The 19897-nt window shown below is 37.5% G+C and overlaps 1 protein-coding gene across 2 annotated transcripts; it reads left to right on the forward strand.

Annotated features, from left to right (window-relative positions):
- Positions 1 to 78: 78 nt before the first annotated feature.
- TMEM128 (transmembrane protein 128) lies at positions 79 to 19813 on the forward strand. 2 transcript variants are annotated; one of them, XM_080381699.1, is made up of 5 exons: positions 79 to 12030; positions 12975 to 13116; positions 15073 to 15234; positions 16414 to 16522; positions 16960 to 19813. In XM_080381699.1, the coding sequence occupies exons 1-4, from the start codon at positions 11610 to 11612 to the stop codon at positions 16511 to 16513; spliced, it is 825 nt and encodes a 274-aa protein (XP_080237825.1). In that variant the 5' UTR covers positions 79 to 11609; the 3' UTR covers positions 16514 to 16522; positions 16960 to 19813. The 2 variants fall into 2 exon arrangements, with proteins under 2 accessions (XP_080237825.1, XP_080237826.1); XM_080381700.1 differs by having other exon boundaries at positions 18128 to 19813.
- The last annotated feature ends 84 nt before the right edge of the window (positions 19814 to 19897 follow it).

The following is a 19897-nucleotide window of genomic DNA, read 5'->3' on the forward strand; positions in this document are numbered from 1 at the left end:
GTAAGTGTGGTTAATTTATGAAAATGGCTTTGGAGATAAATAGAATAAAATTTATTTACAGACATGGGGAAACTTTGACAAGTTGTTTGAACACATTCCAAAAGCTTCAATTTCTTTTTTGTTTGTTTTGGATTTAGGAAAGGACATAAAAGAGAAATTAATACAGCGCAGTTAATCTTTAACTGAATTTATTTTACAATGAACATCGTTACATTAAGATTCTAAAGTTTTGTTACAGTAATTGTTAGAGGATTTAATTTTTCTTTTGTTTAGAATTAATTCTAAATTCTCCTATTCTCTTACATTTTTCATCTTCCCTTGTTGTTGACTATAGCATGTGTTTGACACATGTATAGAAACACTTACTGAACTTCTGCTCATGATACCCCAAGTTACAGATGCAGTCAGCAGCTGCTGCAGTTGTGGCAGCTAATTCTGTGCCATGCCTCCATCCTCTTCTTCCTACCCTCAGACTAAGGTCTAACCTCTTTCTATCCTACACATCAAAATGCCAATCCCATGTCCACAAGTCAGGATTGTCTTCCAGCTCTCTGCCTCTGCTCTTGTCAGCCAGCTGGTTCCAGCTGCCTTGTTGTAGGTGCATACCTGGTAGCTCAGGTCGCTTTCTGAGCTGGGCAGCAGAAGCTCGCTCTGGCTGCACTACTGGCCGTGCTGTTGTCGGCAGCCTGCGTTACTCACATGTTTCTTCAACAAAGGCCTACTATTTTCTTGATGTGCTTATGAACTCCTCCACTGCATTTCCTCTTTCAAACTGGTCAGGGCAATATGGCTTGTTTATGCTATGCATTTAAAAATAAATATTCCCTGCAAATTCTTACTTCGGAGTATTGCAAGTTATCTTCTACAGCTTGGGAGAATGTCGGTTTCTGCTCATGAAAAGCACCGGCATTTTCTAATCTACAGACAAAAGAAGCTGATCAGTATTAGGTGGAAACGAGTCTACAAGAACCTCTGAAGTTGTGCAACAGTTGTTTTTCTTCAGTCTAACAGATAACCAGATACTTAACTTGGGTCCTGTCATTGCAGAATTCTGGTGTCTGACACTCAGGGTTTACTTCAGTGATTACTGAATGAAGCGAAGCAGCAGACTAAATGTCCAGAAACACCATGCATCAGTGTAAAGCTGAAAATAAGGAATATCAAATCAAGAATATGCAGATGAGTTATCTGAGTAGGATTTATTTGACCTTACCATTCTTTCCTGCAGTAACTGTTGTGATTCTTAATGGTTCAAACACCTGACTTCCCCTGTGCATTGCCACAGCTGAGCTAGTAGTGCCTATGTGGGGTATTAAATATGACTTTTGCATCTTATTCCCCTTTCTGTGTAAAGGACAAGGTAACACCACCTGCCATTCAGTTGTTTCCTAATTATTTGGTCGACATGGATCAAATTAACACCTCTTTATTGATGGTCACTGGTGGGAGTCTATTATGAATAAGTCCTGTTACAACTACAGTATTACCTCATTATACACCATTAAAGTAGTATTACCTTTTCCTAGTCTGTTGGCAGAAGGAAAGGGCAGGGGGAGCAGTATGTTTTGTAGGTATATTTTTCTTTCTGAATGTTCCTAAAAGTACTGTAGTATGTAGGTGAGTCTATGCTTCTAACTATAGATGACTTCCAAGTGCTATTGAAGTCAATGCAAAGTCTGCATTTTTCACATGCAGCTCTCCAGTCAAAAAAACCCACAACTAACCTCTGTGTTTTTTCATTAGACAATTAACAGATTGCTCAGAGGACTGGAACTGGCTTTTCCACTTAGAACTGATTTGAGCTTTAATTTATTGCTTGCAACTAATGACATCTTGATCAGACTGAAGTTACCCCATTCTTTAAAACTACCAGTTTAGTGGTAATTGTATCAGAGGGAGGCATAATCCCTTGGAGACCATTCAGACTATTTCAAGACAGAAGAACAGTAAAACTATCTAATTTATATTTGGCGATTAATCAGCATTTTTACCAGTATTTTTTTAAATTCCATGGATCTGTTGCACCTGGATCAAGTTACGTACTTTTGATGCTCTTTTTTTTTTTTTTTTTTAAGTGGGAGGGAGTACAACCTTCCAGTTTAACCAAATGCAAGAGGGCAACAGTATTAAATTACTGAATTGCACTCAGAGAGCATGTAATGTTTACAAATTATTATTCCAGACAGTGTAAGACAACAGCAAGGCACAATCCACAGTGGTAATGTGGAAATTTGCCAAGCATCTGCTTGCAGTTTAATTAATATATTCATTAAGCATTATTATGTGATTCTGGCTTCTAGGTCAGTTGATTAATTTGATTGAACAGTTCTTAAGTCCTCATTTGAGTGACTGGGGTCTGTCACCTTCAAGAACAAATACCAGGACTAACATCCACCTATGCATGCATGTATTTGAAGAAGGAAGACCAATTGCTGTGGTTCTGGTTGTTCTGTGTACGCTGATCACACGACTGCCATCCCTCCCTTTTGGTCTATCTCTCATCATCAAAATCGACTACTGCAAGCAGTTGCCATTGATGCCATGTTTGATGCCCATGGAAATTTAGCTGACATGATCCACAACTGATGTTTTAAATACATTTGACAAGAGGCATACAATGAACCAGAAAGTTCATCATCTTTGATCTAGGCTCTCAGCAACAAAGTCAATTAGGGTTATGCGTGGCCAGGAAAGTTGCGGGTGCCTTCATCCAGCACACTACTGACCTCCTGCTAAAAAACATATATAGTACAGAATATTTAAAATAATGTCATGACAGTACTAAATAGCCCTTTATTTCATCCTTTTATCTGACAGAACAGCTATGGTATTGGAGTTTCTTTCAACAGCATGCCAGTTGTACTGGGTCTATGTTGCCATAGAGGACTTCCTTCTACTGAACCACTGTGTTCACTTCTTGTAGCATTTGGTCATGAAGCCATCAAAATCACACCAGAGTAGTGACTTCAGTTGTGTACACGGGGAGATCCTGCAAAATCTAGTGTACATTGCAGTCATAGCACTAAAAAAAATTCCAAACCCAAATCCAATGGCAAACCAGAGACCACTGAACTGTTGCAGACCCTCAAAAGCAAAATTACTGGTTTACAGTATGTCCGTTCTTTAGTATCTTTCTAATTCTAACAGATCTTTTGGTATGTGAATTGCTGTGCAGTTCAGATAATATCAGTATTACGCAGGTCATTAAAATTAAGACTTAGGTGTTAAGTGTTTGAACATTAAACAAACACAAAACCCGATGACCTGCAGCACCTTTTCAAGTTCTTTAGACCAGGTATTTTTAAAGCAGCAGCAGCATCTTTCCCACTGTTTATTTTTTCCTCTGTGCTTTCAGGTCAAAGGGGCATTGCTTAAAGTTGATTCTGCAGTGTGGCAGAATCATGCAGCTGATGGACATGCTCTTTTTGTTGTGTTTTTCTCACTTACAATCAACCAACAATAATATTCAGAAAGGGACTGTATTATCTTGCAGCTGCCTCTCTAGATTCTGCAGAAAAAAGAGGGAGCTTTTCCAAACTTTTGAAAAAGCAGAAAAGCTGCTGTAAAACATCTAACTTAAAAAAAAGGAGATAAGTATGAATTCTGTTTTGTGCATTTCCTAGTCTAGCTGTATAAATTCATACCATTAAAGCTAGTATTTTAATATAGTTTGCACAGCTAGATCTCAATAAATGAGAACATAAATAGTTCTGATTTTACTAGCAAGAGCTGGGTATTTAAGTGTTACAGTATGAAAAAAAGTCATTAAATATTTACTAACTACATATTTTGCACTTGTATTCCAAATTGACATATGACAACAGGTAAAATTAACGTTAACAATTTAGTTTTCCAGTATTCACTCAGTACTATAACCACAGGAAATTTCTTTATTGCAACATGGGTCTGGGTACTGAAAAATTAGTGCAAGAGTATGCTTGTATAAAGCTTCACTTAGCATTTAATACAACTTGGCATAATCAGGTGGGATTTTTTTTTTTTTACTTCTTTTGCCACAAATTATATGTTTAGCAGTCATTGGTAATGTCAACAGTCACAAATTGGAGAAACCAATAGTAAGATAGCATTACAAAATGTTCAGAATGTTTATCGATTTTCTAAACAGCATAACGTATTTCCATAATAAAATATGCTTTGTTGTTAAAAATTTCCTTTCTAAAATAGTCTCTTGGAAATTGTGTGTCCTGGTGGCAGGGCAGGGAAGGAAGAAGTATGCAAATTAGAAAATTGTTTAAAGCTAGTGGCTTTCTTTAAGTATAGCATAAGCATTTAAGCAGGGAGTTTAATCACTGAAAGAAAAGAGCTTCAAAGTACAGATACTTAATTGTTATGCTCAGCCTTCCACCGTACTGGTGCATTAGAGTAGCTCATTCTTCTTTCTCCCAGTGAAAACCAATCCTCCCACCTGGTGCTATAATCTGATTGCATCAGTACAATGTAGTTGGACCCCAACATGAGTAGCAGCTTATAGCTGATGACCACAGGATACAGACACCCAATACATGATTTCATTCAGAAACTTTTAAAGCTGTAACGCTCACCCTTATTAAGGAAATAAGAGAGCAAATATTAAACTTGTCGTGTGAGATGAGCAAAAAAAGGCATATTGTTCTGTACATTGAGCTGTATTCACAGGTTACAAGATATCTTAATCAATATATTCAACATTTACTCCTTTCTTCTCCCAATTTAGCCTTTAAGAAAAACCAAGAATAAATCCTCTAAGTTCTTTTCTGCTCCATCAGCCAAGAAAAGCAGCATATTCCGTTTCCCGTGAGTACTTTTACAGGAAGTGTTACTTTATATTGAATTCTACATTTCACTTGGACTAGAGGAAGTTTTAGTAGTAACCTTTTTTTGCACTTGTTAAGATACAATTCCTTTTGCACCCAAATCCTCATGCTTTTACAGTCACACACGGTAAGGGCTGAAAAACCTTCAAGCTTTTTGCTTAGATTGGGCTTTTTTTCTGTAAGATTGCAGACCACAAAGCTTAGTCCTTTCTCAAAGATACCATCTTATTTTTTATTTAGCCTTTCTTTTAAAATTTATTCTAGAAGATTTAGAATTGTCCAATCTTTCAAACAGACTGCAGGTTTTGCCCTTCACTTCAGATCTTTTGTACAAAATTGCCCTTCCTACTTAACTCTGTATATGAGTTACAGCAGAAGGAAAATAACTGACATCCTACAGAAACAGTTTTATAGTTCCCGAAATTACTTGAAAGTAACAAAAGAACAGAAATTGTTTTGTATGCCTACCCATTATATTATTTTCAAACTAAATTAGTATTAAAATCCTAATTGAGACCTGATTACAGTCAAGCTAAATTCCTACATATATTTGCTTATTAGAAAAAATGTGCTTTTAAACATACTGAGATCTTCCTCTTACACAGCATGAAACCCACCTGAAAGTCTTCAAGACGCTACATCTCACTTAGGTGACAAACTGAATGAAAAGTAACACCCGAATTCTGCCTGCATTACAGACAGATGGCTCAAAGCATGGGATTTTTACTCCTTCATTCCTTGCAGGAGCCATATAATGAACTCTCATGATACAGCCATTAATGTATAAATACAAAGCACAAAGTGCACCCTTATACATTTGATTTTCTGCCCTTCTGCTGGCCTTTGACTCTTGATAAGGAATTCCAGGAGGAACGCACAGCTATTGATACTGTATAGTATCCATATGTGACAAAGTCTAATGTTTTTCACGGGTGAGACAGAACCAGAATTTTCTCCTAAATTTTCTTTCTTACCATTAAAGCAAGTGCTTCATCTATAAGCCAGCACTGTTGGTACTCTTGTGCCTAGATTTCTGCCTTGGACTTCAAAATCCATTGCTAGTATAAAAGCTTTTACTAAATTGTACAGATATCTCTTCCACTAAGAGCATTTTATTGATTTTTTTTTCCATCTATCCATTCTACCATTTACTGTAAGACATTTTAGGGACTGTTTGTTCCTACAATTTCCTTGTCTCACACCATGAAATATTTTTCCTTTTCCCTTCTTGCTGCCACCATTCTGTCTCACCTGTTCTACCTTTGAAAGTTCAGCTTTTCGGGGTGAACTTTCAGAACTTCAGCACTTTCAGAGGTTAGCACTGGGTAACTTTTCTAGGAGAAGAAAAAATTGGAACTCAGTCTATGCTCTTAAAGACCTGTTTGTGTTAAGCAGATAAGCCAAAACAATAACAGGAGTTGTACAACCGTCCTCCAGCTAAAATTTCAAATTGAGGTATTGCTGAATTTTAGTCTTCATACCAGCAAACATCTTTCTCTCTTCCCTTCTCTCTCTGACAGTAATGCACCGTGTTCCCTGTAACTCTGTTGTCCAATTACAATGCCAGATCAAAATATATGAAAAATTGACCTTACAGGATATGCAAGTGGTAATGGACTGTGAAGGATAATGGTAAAGAAAAACAGCTTATAATCCTGAATGAAATGTGTAAGAGCTTTGTTTCATGTTTATTTTTTTTAGGACTGCACAGAAAAATAGTCCAGGCAAACAGCATGAGCTGAATTCCACACTACATAAATCAGTGAGATGTTGCTATGCTGAAGACATTGCGAAGATTATCTGTGCTTTCCAATCTTGTTAACAGTGAGGTCCACGTGCCCAAGAAGCTTTGTCCCTGCTTCAGTACAGCAGCCAAATCACAGGCAGTGACCCATCTCCAGACCAGACCATCTCCAAAACAACAGATAATATGCTACCACAGCCTAAAAAAAAAATGCTAACCTCTATCAACACAGAAATAAAGCATCATGCCTAAAGAGAGCACTATTCCTGTAGAGCAGCAAACCTTTGATGAATAATAAACTTGAATGCCCATTCACACAATTCATACTTTCCTGTGTGAATTAGATCTGCGATCTATGTTATTAAAAAAAAAAAAAACACCCCAAACAAACCACCCAAACTTTAGAACGTTCATAAACAACCTAAAAGTGAAATTCTTATTGTTACAGATGCATGGTTGCACAGACTTTTCTTCAGTGAGGAAATCAGTTTCAGTTAATTCCCAAGTGTTGCCTTTCCTACCCTCCCACATCTGGCCATTTGTTTTTGCCTCTCTGCCACCCCCTGCATTTTTGCAGGCTTTTAAAACCAGATCAAATCCTCAAATTGAGAGGTATTATATACCACTACTGGGGATTGAGTAGTCAAGAACAATTACAGCCGAGGTATTGATGCCAAATGCTTTGTATCATTAAACTGTAGTCTTAGGAAAACATTTTGAGAGCCATTGTACTCCCTTAGAAAGTACGCATAGTTAAGTGAAACTAAATGATTCACGAGAGAGAGAAGGAAGATTTACTTGGCAACTTCTAGGAGAATAGTTTATCCAGATTTACTTCATGGGTTTTGTTTACACATTTGAAGATCCAATCTGGAATGAAAAGTCTTCTCATTTTATATTCTTAATGCCAATTATAACAAAAGGCAACAGTCAAACATTGAAGCTACCTAAAGTTTTTAATCAAGACAATTGGCAGTGTTTAAATGGTCTCCCATCAAACAGATACTTCAGATTAAATTAATGTTCTGGAACAGCTACCTTTTTGTAACTTGCACACAACTTTCAAGGTGAAGAATAGCATACATAGAAAAATCAGATGACATTAGGTAGTGTGTTCTTTTTCTGTTCTCTTAGATGCCCTCTTCACCTTTTTAACTGTCTTTATCTTTTCTGCTTTCTTTTCCTTCATGAAGTTCAAACGCTTGCATGCTTATATATAGTGCATTGTTGGTATCAAACACACTATTATATATATTGTTTCCTTCCTAAAGGAAAGAAAGTCAATTCAGGGCTGCACTGTAATTTAATACTCGCATGAGAATTCAACGTAAGCTCAATAGTTTGTATATGTACTACATTCAGAGTTGATTCAGTTTTAACCTTTAGTTGTTTCTCAGATCTGCACTACATTATTTACACCAAGCGCTTTTAAGTCCTTTGCTGATTTTTTTCCATTGTACTGAATTTAAAATAAAAGAATGCCAAATGAAAGCAAGAGAACTGTAGTACTATTTTAAGGCCTTTTTTCTTACCTAGATGAGTTAGACGATGCATTTACTTTTTTACTGAGTGTGAGAGAGAATATGCAATGCTTTATTCCAAGAACAACATCCAGAAAGGATTAAGAATCTCAACCTATTCAATACTTTTACTCACGATAGTGGAAGATAAGCAGCAAATTACTACTCACTTTATTATTGCTTAGTCCATTAACAGAAAGCACAGAATATACTGCACAATCATTCCTCAAAACGAAGAATATGCCTGCACTGCATCCAACCTACTTCAGCCAAAAATGAACAAAGGGAGAGAGAATCCAGCCCTACTTAGATAAGAAGTGAAGAAAACGCCACTCAGGTCTTTTGTGAACAGATAACATTTGGGCTAATTTAGCTATTGACTTCTGCAACAGGGAAAAAATTACAAATATTTGCTAGAATAGTAGAAAACTGATTTGACTTTCTAGAAGTGAGAATTTAACTGGGAAGTCTAAATCCAAAATTTATATGTATCCAGTCAAGCAACATAAAAAGCTTCCACTTTTGTGTGTCATTAAGAGTTACCTGTAAATCAACATAAAAGCAACAAATCAGTAAATATCAAATACTCAGCAAGCAACAAAAAAATTAATTTCAAAATAACCAACTAGCTTGCAAAATTCAGCTTTCACTTATAACTGCAAAACCTGAATATTTAAAAACTTTCAAATAACTTACAAAGCATTATTTTCTATTTAAAAGAAGTCAGTTTCTCAAAATGTGGGAAGAATTCACATTATGCGAGAGACCAGGAATACAGCTGAAAAAAATGCTGCAAACTCTACCCTTTGTACATTTCCTTCACAGAATCTTCAAATTCACAAATTCCTTTCACAGACTATTAACTAAATTTATCAGATCAAGCATCACATTTTAAAATACTTCCAAGCATTTCTGCAGGGATTCTTAAACTTTAACTTGCAAGAATTAATTATCCGTAACAGGCCCATTCTTTAGATGCTTTGTTAATTATGTTGTTCATTTTGTAACAGTTTCAGTTCAGTTCCTGATAGCTATCTATTCTTTAACAGATTAATAATTTCTGAATCAGAGAAGCTCTGTGAAAAGATCACAGAAAACATCTCTGCTCTGCAAACATGGAACATGAGCAGTCCCTGTTAAGGTCAATAGTGAGTCAGTGAAGGGAAGCTCTTATTTCAGCTCTTTGCACAATACCTACTCTGTAGGTAAACAGGAGTCTTCAGTTTAACAACACTTAACAGATCTTAACCTTTTCAAGCATACGTATTTATTGAATTGCTACATCTAAATCAAAGATATTTCCTATGAATAGCTTTTGCAAAGTAAGTACATGAAGATTTCCTTTCTTTCTTATTTGAATCAGTAGCAAGAAAGTGAAGGCTGAGGTAATCGTTTCACTCAAAGGAAATAAAACAAAGAAACCTCTATTTCTTTGCTAAGAAAGCAGAGCTCAAAGGCTCCCAGGAACTGTTAACTTCAAAATAATCATCCAAACTAAATAAAAAATAATTACTGTAGTCACTACAGACTATGATGTGGTTGGCCTTTATGTGAAGCCATGTTCTAATTACAAGCTGAGAAAACTATTTCTACTCACAATGACATATCTCATATGAAATTCAGGTGTAAATGAAGGCCTGGCTTTCTGCAGAGAAAAAAAAATTGTTCCATTCATGTATCTTTTAGGCTAAATTTACTCAAAACTCAATGCACAGTAATGAAGAACAGCCAGAAGCCTTGCTCCTCTTGTCCCTAGTACATCACTCATCTATAAAGCAGACGATAGGATATTTAGGAAAATATAATCCTTTTTTTTCCTGATAAATTACTGTTAGCAGCCCCCCTGCTGAAAAGAACATCTCCAGGTAGATTATACAATGCAAGGTATCTACATATCAGGTCATATGACAAGTGGAGAGCCAGTGCTATTTTTCTTCTAACTGCAGAATACACAGATTAAGTCAAATTCTCCATTACTTTAGCAACTACAATTCAAAATGTGAATGTTAGTTCAAAAACTAAATGTAAGAAAAAGTTGTGATAATTAAATCAATTGAAAAACCATAGTCTTATGTACTTCTAGGGTTCATCATTACACTAGTTAAACTGATGTAAGTCTCCCGAGTTAAACCTGCTGTAACACTGTATGAATTAGGCTATATTTGTAGAAGATCTATTATTTTATAACACTTTTCCCAGTTTTTTTCCACCCATTTCAAAGGGCATTTGATAAGGTCACTAGGTACCCAACAGGTTTAGAACTGCTTAAAAACAGTGCAGGTCAAAGCAAGTTTAGCTCGTACCCTCATTAGTTTCTACCAGCTAGTTTCTACCCTTAGGATGACCTAACATTTTTTAAGGTATACTGATAAGATACATACTTATTTATCCAGAGCCTACAGTCCATTCTTTTTGCTTTTCCTGTATTCTCAACCTGAAACTACAGAGGAAGTATCTGCAAGGCTTTTATGTGATAAATGCCACATAATATGCAAAGAATGCACATGCTAAGTGAAAATTTGACATACTTCTCACACTTGCCATTTTCATGCAAAATAATTTGCCTTCTAAAAGGAAAAATATAATCTGATTATTAAACATTTGGGGTTTGAACTTTATATACAGCTAGAAGGACTATAAATTTTATCTTGGTAAATAAAACCCATATACTGAAATACATTTTTCCTTCAATCTACCTTACAATAATATGACCTTTTATTGACGATTTCTACATTTAATTACACTGTAAAGAAAAGCTATCTGTAACAGGTGCCGTATCGGACTGGGACTTCCATTCTGTGGTCCGTGGGATTTCTGCCTTTGTAGGAACGTTATGCCACACATGATTTTGTCTAAGAAAGCACAGGATTTGTAAGTACCACACATATAATCTAATTTGCCTAAGAAATCATTACTATTAGGCACAAATTTCAATTTTAAAAAGCATGTTACTTATCCAATGAACATACCCCAAAAGACACAGTACATATATTTATAGTATTCTTAGAATGACCAAACCTAATACTGATCTGTCAACATGATTTAGTAGTTTTGAGTTTGCCCGTTAACAAGAAAGAAATAGTAACTGAGTAAGTCCCAAGGTTCTGTTTGCAGAAACATGCTGGTGTGACTTCGTATCTAGTTATGCAGAATTCAGCTACAGAACGGAAACAATCTTTTACCATTTTGTTAGTTTATTTAACTTTTACCTACTCTGCATTGTAAATGTGGTTTTTATTCTCAGTTACAAGTGGCATTACCCAGCATTACAGGATTTCAATGGTTCCTGAAAGCTCTCAGAGCTTTGTCTTTGACTGCTGTACCATCTAAACCAGTGCTGTGTCACACCACCTGGGGTTTTCCACACATTTTTCCTCAGGAGCACCTGAGGAACCGGACTGCAAAAAGCGATGCGCAAAGTATTTATATGCACCCAGTTTCCCTCTGTTTTCCTTAGTTATTTTGATAAAACAGTCCTCACTCCGGCAGGTGGATTTACATCACTCCGTTCGCTATTTTCAATGGGGACTAATGCGATTTACGGTACAGTTGATCCGTAACGTGTTAGTGAGCCACTGCCCATCTGCACACATCATACGCTACAGCCACGCTCCATCGGCGCCTAGCGCCGTGCCCCCAGCCCCTCCGACTCGCCTTCCGACCAACCGTGGGCCCGGCAACGCGACGACCCGCTACGGCAGCTCCCGGCGCCCCCGCGGCCACCGCCCGCCAGCCCCCTCTGCCCCTACAGACGGGGCCGCCGCCCCTCACGCCAACGGCCGCCGCGGCCGCCACGCTTCCCGCCCCCTGGCGTCACTGCCGGAGCGGCCCAAGATGGAGGCCGGCGCCAGCGGGGACCCTGTCCCGAGGCTCCGGCGCGGTGTGCGGCGGGAGGCAGAGCCCCGCGACCCGCTGCTGCCGCAGCCGCCTCTCGGGGGTGGTGGAGCGGCTGGTGGGTGGTTCCGGGGCTGCGGAGATGCTGCCGGGAGGGGAGCGCAGCGGAGCCGAGCCAGGCTGTGCTGGGCGGGCGGCGTGGGGCGGGCGCCCGGGCGGGGAGCGGGGCCGAGCAGCGCCGCCGCGGCGGGAGCGGGGAGGGGGCCGGGCCCTGCGCCCGGCGGGACGAGGGGGCTCCTCTGTAACGGGGCGGTCGCCCCGCCGGCGGGGCACTGGTCGCCTTCCCTCAGGTGTACCTGTCTGGTGGGAGCGGCGAGCTGGATGTAAAGAGGGAGACGCGAGTTGTCTGCAAAAAAAACTTGCAACCGCGGATTTCTTCATGGGAATGAAGTGCTTAAATACTTCAGACCCAGGCTGTAGTTGATGAGGAAGGCTTTGGGAAATAAAAAAGCCTGTAAAGTCCAGCAGAGCTGTGAGTGTGCTCACGCGTCCGTGGGTAATGCATGAGCAGCCGATGCCACACGTTAACGCTGCTGGAGGCACGCGGGCCACCAGTAACTTCCAGTGATAAAAGTTCAAAATAGGAAGCTTTAACAAAAAAGGCTACAAATAAATTTGTAATTGGAAATTACCAACCTGCCTTTACATATGCCAGATGAATGAAAATGTTTTCATAACACCAGGAGGGTTTTAATCAGGTAAATAACCCTTACAGAATCTAGTCAGCTGTTAATTTCCTAGAAGGGTACACAGACACCGTGTGCGCTGATTGTTACGGCCTTATCATCTTTAACACAGGATACCTTGCTTACTCTGTTTTATTTCAGGAAATATTCAGAGTTTTTTAGAATGGTTCCTCTGTAATACAAAGTGTATTGTACCGAGTGTAACAATCTCCAAAGATAAATTAATTAAAAGGATAAAGCATCGTGTTTTACGTAACTATAATTATACTCCATTTAATGACTGGCTTTAGTGTTGTAATTATGTTCTTATTTACAGAAGAGTCTACAGCTGTAGAGAAGAAGAGGAAGCCTCTTACCAGACTGTATATTCATTCCGCATTCTGGATTTTGGCATCAATTGCTGTGACATACTACTTTGATTTTTTTAAAACTATTACAGAAACTTTTCAAGCAAATAGGTAAGGTACCTTTTCTTACAAAGAAAGCTGTGTTTTCATCTTTTTCATCTTTCATACAGTTTGTTACATCTGAATACTGTGTTTTAAATCTTGGGTAACAAGGTCTGCAATAGGGATAGAGAGAGCTGGGACTGTTAAGCCTGGTGAAGAGAAGGCTTAGAGGCATCTTAGCAATCAATGCTTGTAAATGTCTCAAGGGAGGGCACATGAAAGACAGACTCTTTTCAGTGGTGCCCAGCAACAGGACCAGACTCAATGGGCACAAACTAGAACACAGGAGGTTCCCTATGAATATCAGAAAACACTTTTTTTACTGTGAGGGTGACTGAGCACTGGCACAGGTTGCCCAGGAAGGTCATGGAGTCTCTCTCCATCCTTGGGGATACTCAACCATCTGGACTCAGTCCGGGGCAAATGGCTTTAAGTGACCCTGCTTGAGTAGGGAGTTGGACCAGATGACCATCTAAGTTGTTACTATTAAACTAATTTTTAAGTAAATACAATGCTTAAAATTTTGCTACGGTATTTTTTCTTTAGGCTCTACTGAGCCATCTGTGTACAAGCAAAATTTGTTCTAATAGCAGGATGTTTTAATACTGTACCTTCAAGTTTATGCTGAAGTATAAGAAATCACTGCCTGTTTTGTTGAAAGTGTTGGGGGGTTGATTTTTAGTCAAAAAAAGCTGAAATGAATCTTTAAGTGTCAAAATTAAGTTCATTTCTCTGGAAGTTCTCTAGACTTCTTTGAGTTAGATCAGCAAAAGATTACTGAAATAATTTCTATGAACTAATTTCTATTTCTGTTCTTATTATTTTCTATTAAATTATTTTAGATGGGATTGATGGCTGTTAAATATTTTTAGATAGCTTCACCGCAAGTGCTTTTAAAAGTCTCTCGTTGTCGTTACTGTATCAGTACATGGCAGCTGAACAGGGCCTTGCTGTGTGCTGAGGTTCTCTGGAGCTGCTTTTCAAAGGCTGGTCTAGATACACCCTATATCCAGTGGGCTGTGGATACAAACTAGTGACTCCAGGCTGTGACCAAAGTTTTGGGTGGCCCCATCAGCTTCCTGTAGGACCCTGCCTTCCTGCATTGCTTATTTAGGTGGGCTATTGCAACTGCGCTCTTAATGTAGATTTCTTAATTGGAGTACTGTGGTACCAAAATAGCATGCGGTATTTGCAGTACCATACCAGAGCAAGTATTATGTTGCCTAAGCAGGAAGATCCTTGATTACCCTTTGTAATTTAGTAATCAAAGTATGGTAATAAGGATTCACTTTCTAAAATTTTTATTTGCTAAATACTTATTCAGATAAGTGTAAGATTTTATTAACTCTTCCTCCCAAGTTATCTTTCCCATCTTACTCTTCAGGTATGTCCTCAAACAGGCTCAAAAGTGCATCTTCCTAAATAATCACATACCCTGTGTTTTCTTGATGTGGAGTTTGAAATCCTGTATTTCTCTATGTTCAGCTGCTATAAAGAAAAATCTTTATGCCTCTTTGTTAAATTTGAGAGCTCATAAACATAAAACCTTATTAAAGCTTTCTGCAACATTTCTGTTGCACAAAAATCAGTAGTGTAATTTATAGTGAGAAGTACAGTTGCAGTGAGCCTATTTTATTTCATTACTGACAAAGTATTTTTGGTGTGGTGGTATAGTAGATCACTGACAAGATTTGTTGCACTGCATTTCCGAAATATTTGAGTGAAAAAGTAAATGACAGGAATGAAGCATTACAAAATTAAACTCAATTAGTTACGTATATCAGCTTTAGAAGTGCAAGAAATGTTTTGTAGAAGTAATTTAAGAAAAAAAACTACAGGAACTCTAGGCTAGTCTGTATAATTAACAGATGTTGTCTGTTCTGTTTCTAGACTGGAATGAAGATTAATGTGCAAAATGCAGTGTGACCATGCTTAACGTGCTTTACCATGTTTTCCTCCCTGCAGTTGGTGGCTTGCCTCTGGCGGTTGTTTATTGGCTGCATGTTTGTCTGTTGCCTTTTACTGCATACTGTATCTTGAGTGGTATTGTGGAATTGAGGATTATGATGCACAGTACCCAGCACTGATAAATATCACAATAGCTACCTTTATTGCAGCAGCAATTTGGTAAGTTTGAACACTGTGTACAAATTTCTGCTAAACCTGTACAAGTCTAACTGTGTTAATGGGCTCATTTTATAAAAAGTGTAATTTTTGTAATTCTAAGCATATTGATGACAATACCAGTTCAGTGTAGCATAATTTCTTCCACTTTAAACATTCATCTACAAAGCGAGAGTTGCAACTGTTGAAACTGTGTATTAAATGTACTTGTAGATGTACTGGTCTTTTCTGTCTTGGAAATTTACGGGAAAACTGAAGTCCGTAATTTTGTTAGTGTAAATTCCCCACCTCTGACAAGTATTTGTGAGGTTTACAAATAAAGACAAAGGTGTAGTCTCAAGCTGAGAAAAAATGATGCCTGATCAGTTTCTAATACAGAGTTCTTAATTATCAAGCAATCTATAAATAGCAAACATACTGGAATTTATACTTCTAAATATTGTTATATGAACTTTGAGGGTTTATATCTTGTCAGAGAACAGTACTTTTAGTAAGGGCTACTTTATGAGATTATAGGAGTCAGAATTGAGCAAATGTGCATGCAAATGAAAAAACGATATACATGTGTGCCTGTATATTTGTTTGCTCTGCATGAAAGCTGGTTCTCTCTTGTTTAGGTCGTGTATCTGAATAACATCAGTCAGTATTTATTGCAATACTGGGAAGAAAGGAAGGCTAAAGAAGATAAAGGTTCACTGTAGTTTAGTATTAGTCAAATGTATAATCCTTTTAATTCAGTTGTTAAATAAGTTGATTTTCCCCCTTTCTCTTCAGTTAACTCAAATCTGCTTGATTGCAAGTACAAATTAAGGCTTTTCTCAGGTGCCCTGTGTGGCCATGGGAAAATCAAGAGTAGTTTCTTTTCAGGTGCTTCATACACAGAGATTCTGAAAGTAAAAGCTATCTTTACTCTTGATGAGACTGATTGGACTTTCTCAGTGTAAAAATCTGCAGCAGCTACTGAAGTTCTAGGATGAGTTGTCAGTAAATAGTAATCTAAACTACTAATTTAGTAAGTACGTGTTTGGGTATTTTTGTTTTGTTTCCATGAATAGACAAGTATTTTTCCAGGTTGAGTCATTTAAATCTAATTTCCTCTTATGCCTTGTTTTTTTTTGTGTACCTGGTATTTCCATAATCTGACAGTTGAATTTACCAAAAAAACCCTGCTTTTATTCCCAGTTTCAACATTGCCTTGTGGCCCGTCTGGTCGTTTATGACACCTTTGTTGCTCTTCATTCAGTTTATGGGTTTTGTGATGCTTGTGTCACTCCTGGGATAAGTCCTTCAGGTAAAAGAATTGTTTAAGCACACAGAAATATTTGTCTTGTTGTATGAACTGCTTTGTTAGACATTTAAGGATTGTAAAACCATTTAAGGATTCCTTCTCTATTTTGTGTACACTTTTAGAATAGTGACATTTTGTGGTATATAGGGTAACTGGAGAACATGCAAGTATCCTAAGGGGAAGAATATCCTTTTTTTCTCCTCTAAGATTCTGTTCTGGATGGTGAGAAGAAGCGATTAGTGAGAATGGATAGGTTTAGGGTGTATAGGCCCAATATCTGCAGCTTTTACCCAGACTGGGAAAACTTCTTAGCAAAGTTGCTTACCTGATAGCAAAGGGGAGAAGCTATTAACATCCATATGCAACTGTCCCCTCTCTCTCTTTCTTTACTTTTTTTTTTTTTTTAAGATTCAGTGTCTTTGTCTTATCTTTGTCTTTAGGTATGCTGTTTTCATTTTCTGTGATGAACAGTCCAGATGAACCTGCTATATGGAAAACTACCAGATAACAGTTGCTCTTTGTTCTTCCGAAAAAACCCCAACCTTTCAAAGGCAAAACTGGATATTTTTTTGACTTGAAAAAAATCATTCTCAATAACTGTCGTGTTGAAAATGGGTTCTCATATCTTCTGTTAGGATGTACTATTCAAATGTGAATATTTCACAAATCCTGTGAAACTGAAAAAGCTTAAGGAAGACAACAAAGACAGCTCAGTAAATAGGGTAAGGGATGGTCCCCTGTATCACAGGTATCTACATCGTCCACTGTAGTGATTCATTCAGCAGGTCTTGTTTACTGTAATTCTCAAGGAAATGTGAGGAAGTCTGGTTTTGCTTGCCATCACAAATCCTTTCCAGTGAGGAATTCCCTCAGCACTTTTATGAGTGCAGCAATAAGAATGAGGCAGTGCTGGATTTTGAGTGTAGCCTCTTGTAGTGCCAGAGTTGCGGGCAAAAAATATTTAATGGCTGGGACAGTGAAACACTGAATTTCTTTGCATAAAGAAGCTGAAACTAGTGTTGCATTACCCTTCCCTATTTTCTAGATATCAAGAAAGCTGATTTTTTAAGGAGGTAATTAACTAGGTCATACTCTGACAACACCTATAGACTTCTGAAAAATACAGTACTTAATTCAGAACCTCTTTACTGTAGTACGGAAGCTTCAGTCATACTTGTTAATGCAAACTTCTTTAAATCATGTTTGTGTGTTCTGTTACTAGCTGTGTTCTGTCTGAGCCCTGGAAGGATGTGGAGAAAGGACACATTTAATTCCGTTAGAGCCGATCGTATTAACAGACTAGAACAACCACTCTGCATTAATTTGTACTTAGAAAATAAGAAGTACTAGTGAATTAAAGATGGAACAGCTGAACCTTATGAAAACATTCTGGTTTTCTATTTAAACAGCCAAGTAAATGCTGTTATACAGAATTTATTGATTCTGTATTAGACCAAATAATTGCTGGCCTAATAATTAGAGCCAAATTATTACTTGGTGGTGCAAAATCATTAACTAATCATTATCAAATTAGTACAATACATAGCTTGTGCAGTATATATGACCTCACAGCATTTTTGTTAAAGTTGGATTTGTTTTTTCTTTCAGCTTCATATGAAGGACTCAAGTAACTGTTATCCTGCAAAGTGGACATCACTTTGGTTACATTCCAGTACTTTTATTATTTCTAATACTGCTCCGATACTGTTTGTTCTGATACATAATTCTTAGACTACCCGATTTATAAATCAGATGGACATAACCATAGGTCAGCCAGTGGCAGGGAAAAAGCAACCGATGGGTAAAAAATTGAATGATAGGTTTTTCGTTTCTAGTAACGTAACGCATTTCATTGCTGCTTTGTAAAGCTTATATTTTAGTGTTAAGCAGATGCGTAATAAGTCATAGAATCATAGAATAGTTCAGGTTGGAAGGGACCTTTAAAGGTCATCTCTGGGGTCTCTGAGGTCACCTAGTTCAACTTCCTGCTCAAAGCATGTTGTTTGGTTTGAAAGTAATTGATACTTAATTCAAGTGTTGTGGGGTTTTAACACTATTCTTTCAAATTGAATTGACAGCTAAAATAATGTGGTTAGCTGGAGTCTGTGTTTGTACTTGTGAACTTGCTCATAGATGACACAGGAGACACTTCTTGAGCTATTAAATTTTTAATGTTACATGTGTTATTACGTAGGAAATACTTTATTACCTAATGTCTTGACTTTGTATCTGCTAGTGTTTGAAAAAAGGTATGGATGGGGTAAGGGCCTAGAAAGCTGGCTGACGTATGGCAGTGCTATCAAATAGGTTTTGCTTGTGCTAAAACAGTTTGTCCACAGCAAAAGATGGATGATCAAGCTGTGATTAACCAGCAATATAATGAACAATGTTAACACTACACAAGAAATTAAGAGCACAAAGTAAATTCTTTTGATGTATGCACTATTTTTCAGTATCCAGGATGTTTTTCTTCTGTAAATTAACTTTTCATTCTCAGCAGTCCCTGTTAGTGAAGTTGCCATTTTTCTTCCTCAGCAATAAAGAGGCAGATATTAACTTAACTGCTGTTAGTCATACACAGTTGGGAAAATAAAGTAACGTTGTCTGTCTGTTCACCTTGGCTGAGACACTTAAGTATCTGGAAATGGACAACAGTCAGTTGCTGGACCATTTTATATAGATCCTTGTGTTAAATACTTTCACACCCACACCTTTTGGAAGACAGGAGAATGTAGAAGCTGGGTATTGAAACTTGCTAAAAGTTCCTTCTTGTGACTGTTCCTTGAAGTCTGGAGTGTTAGAGGAGATTGTTCTTCATTCTGACTTTCAAATTCACACCATTGCGAATACAAAATACATGAAATGTTTAGTAATGAAAAAGACGCATGTTGTCTTCAGCTGCCACCATTTCATTAAGGAAGAAAGTTGCTGTCAGCATGCAAGACAAAGGATCAGTCAAACAAAAATAAAATACATTTAGCACTACTGTTAAGTAGCTTGTAAGAGTAAGTTAACAGCTTGATTTGTTTAAATGTAATACTTAGTTTTCCAAAAAGAGTTGTACTTCACATCTTTAAAGGGCAAGTTGCTTATCTTCAGGTCTTCATCTTTTACACATTTTTTAACAATTTTACACCTGTATACACAGGTACATTTGAGTAACTTTTGTTTATTATGATATTTAAAATGCAGTGTTGCTCAGGGATCGCAATTATCACTGTATTCGTTAACTATATAAATGCTTGAGGTGTTTTAAGTTGCCTTGTAGTCTGGAATTAAAGTTACTGTTTGCTACATGGTTTTTCAGATTTATTCTTCTGGACATCTTAATAAACTTTGTATAAAAGTGATAAATTATTGTGCAGTACTTAATTGTTT

The sequence above is a fragment of the Falco punctatus genome, assembly GCF_963210335.1.
Source record: "Falco punctatus genome assembly, chromosome: 1".
NCBI classification, from domain to species: domain Eukaryota; kingdom Metazoa; phylum Chordata; class Aves; order Falconiformes; family Falconidae; genus Falco; species Falco punctatus.

Bases quoted from the DNA above. Each gene is read 5' to 3' on its own strand.
- TMEM128 (XM_080381699.1), top strand. From the start codon at position 11,610: ATGCGATTTACGGTACAGTTGATCCGTAACGTGTTAGTGAGCCACTGC. The intron at 12,031-12,974 runs GTGGGTGGTTCC...TCTTATTTACAG, and splicing joins CGGGGGTGGTGGAGCGGCTG to AAGAGTCTACAGCTGTAGAG. The intron at 15,235-16,413 runs GTAAGTTTGAAC...TTTTATTCCCAG, and splicing joins TTTATTGCAGCAGCAATTTG to TTTCAACATTGCCTTGTGGC.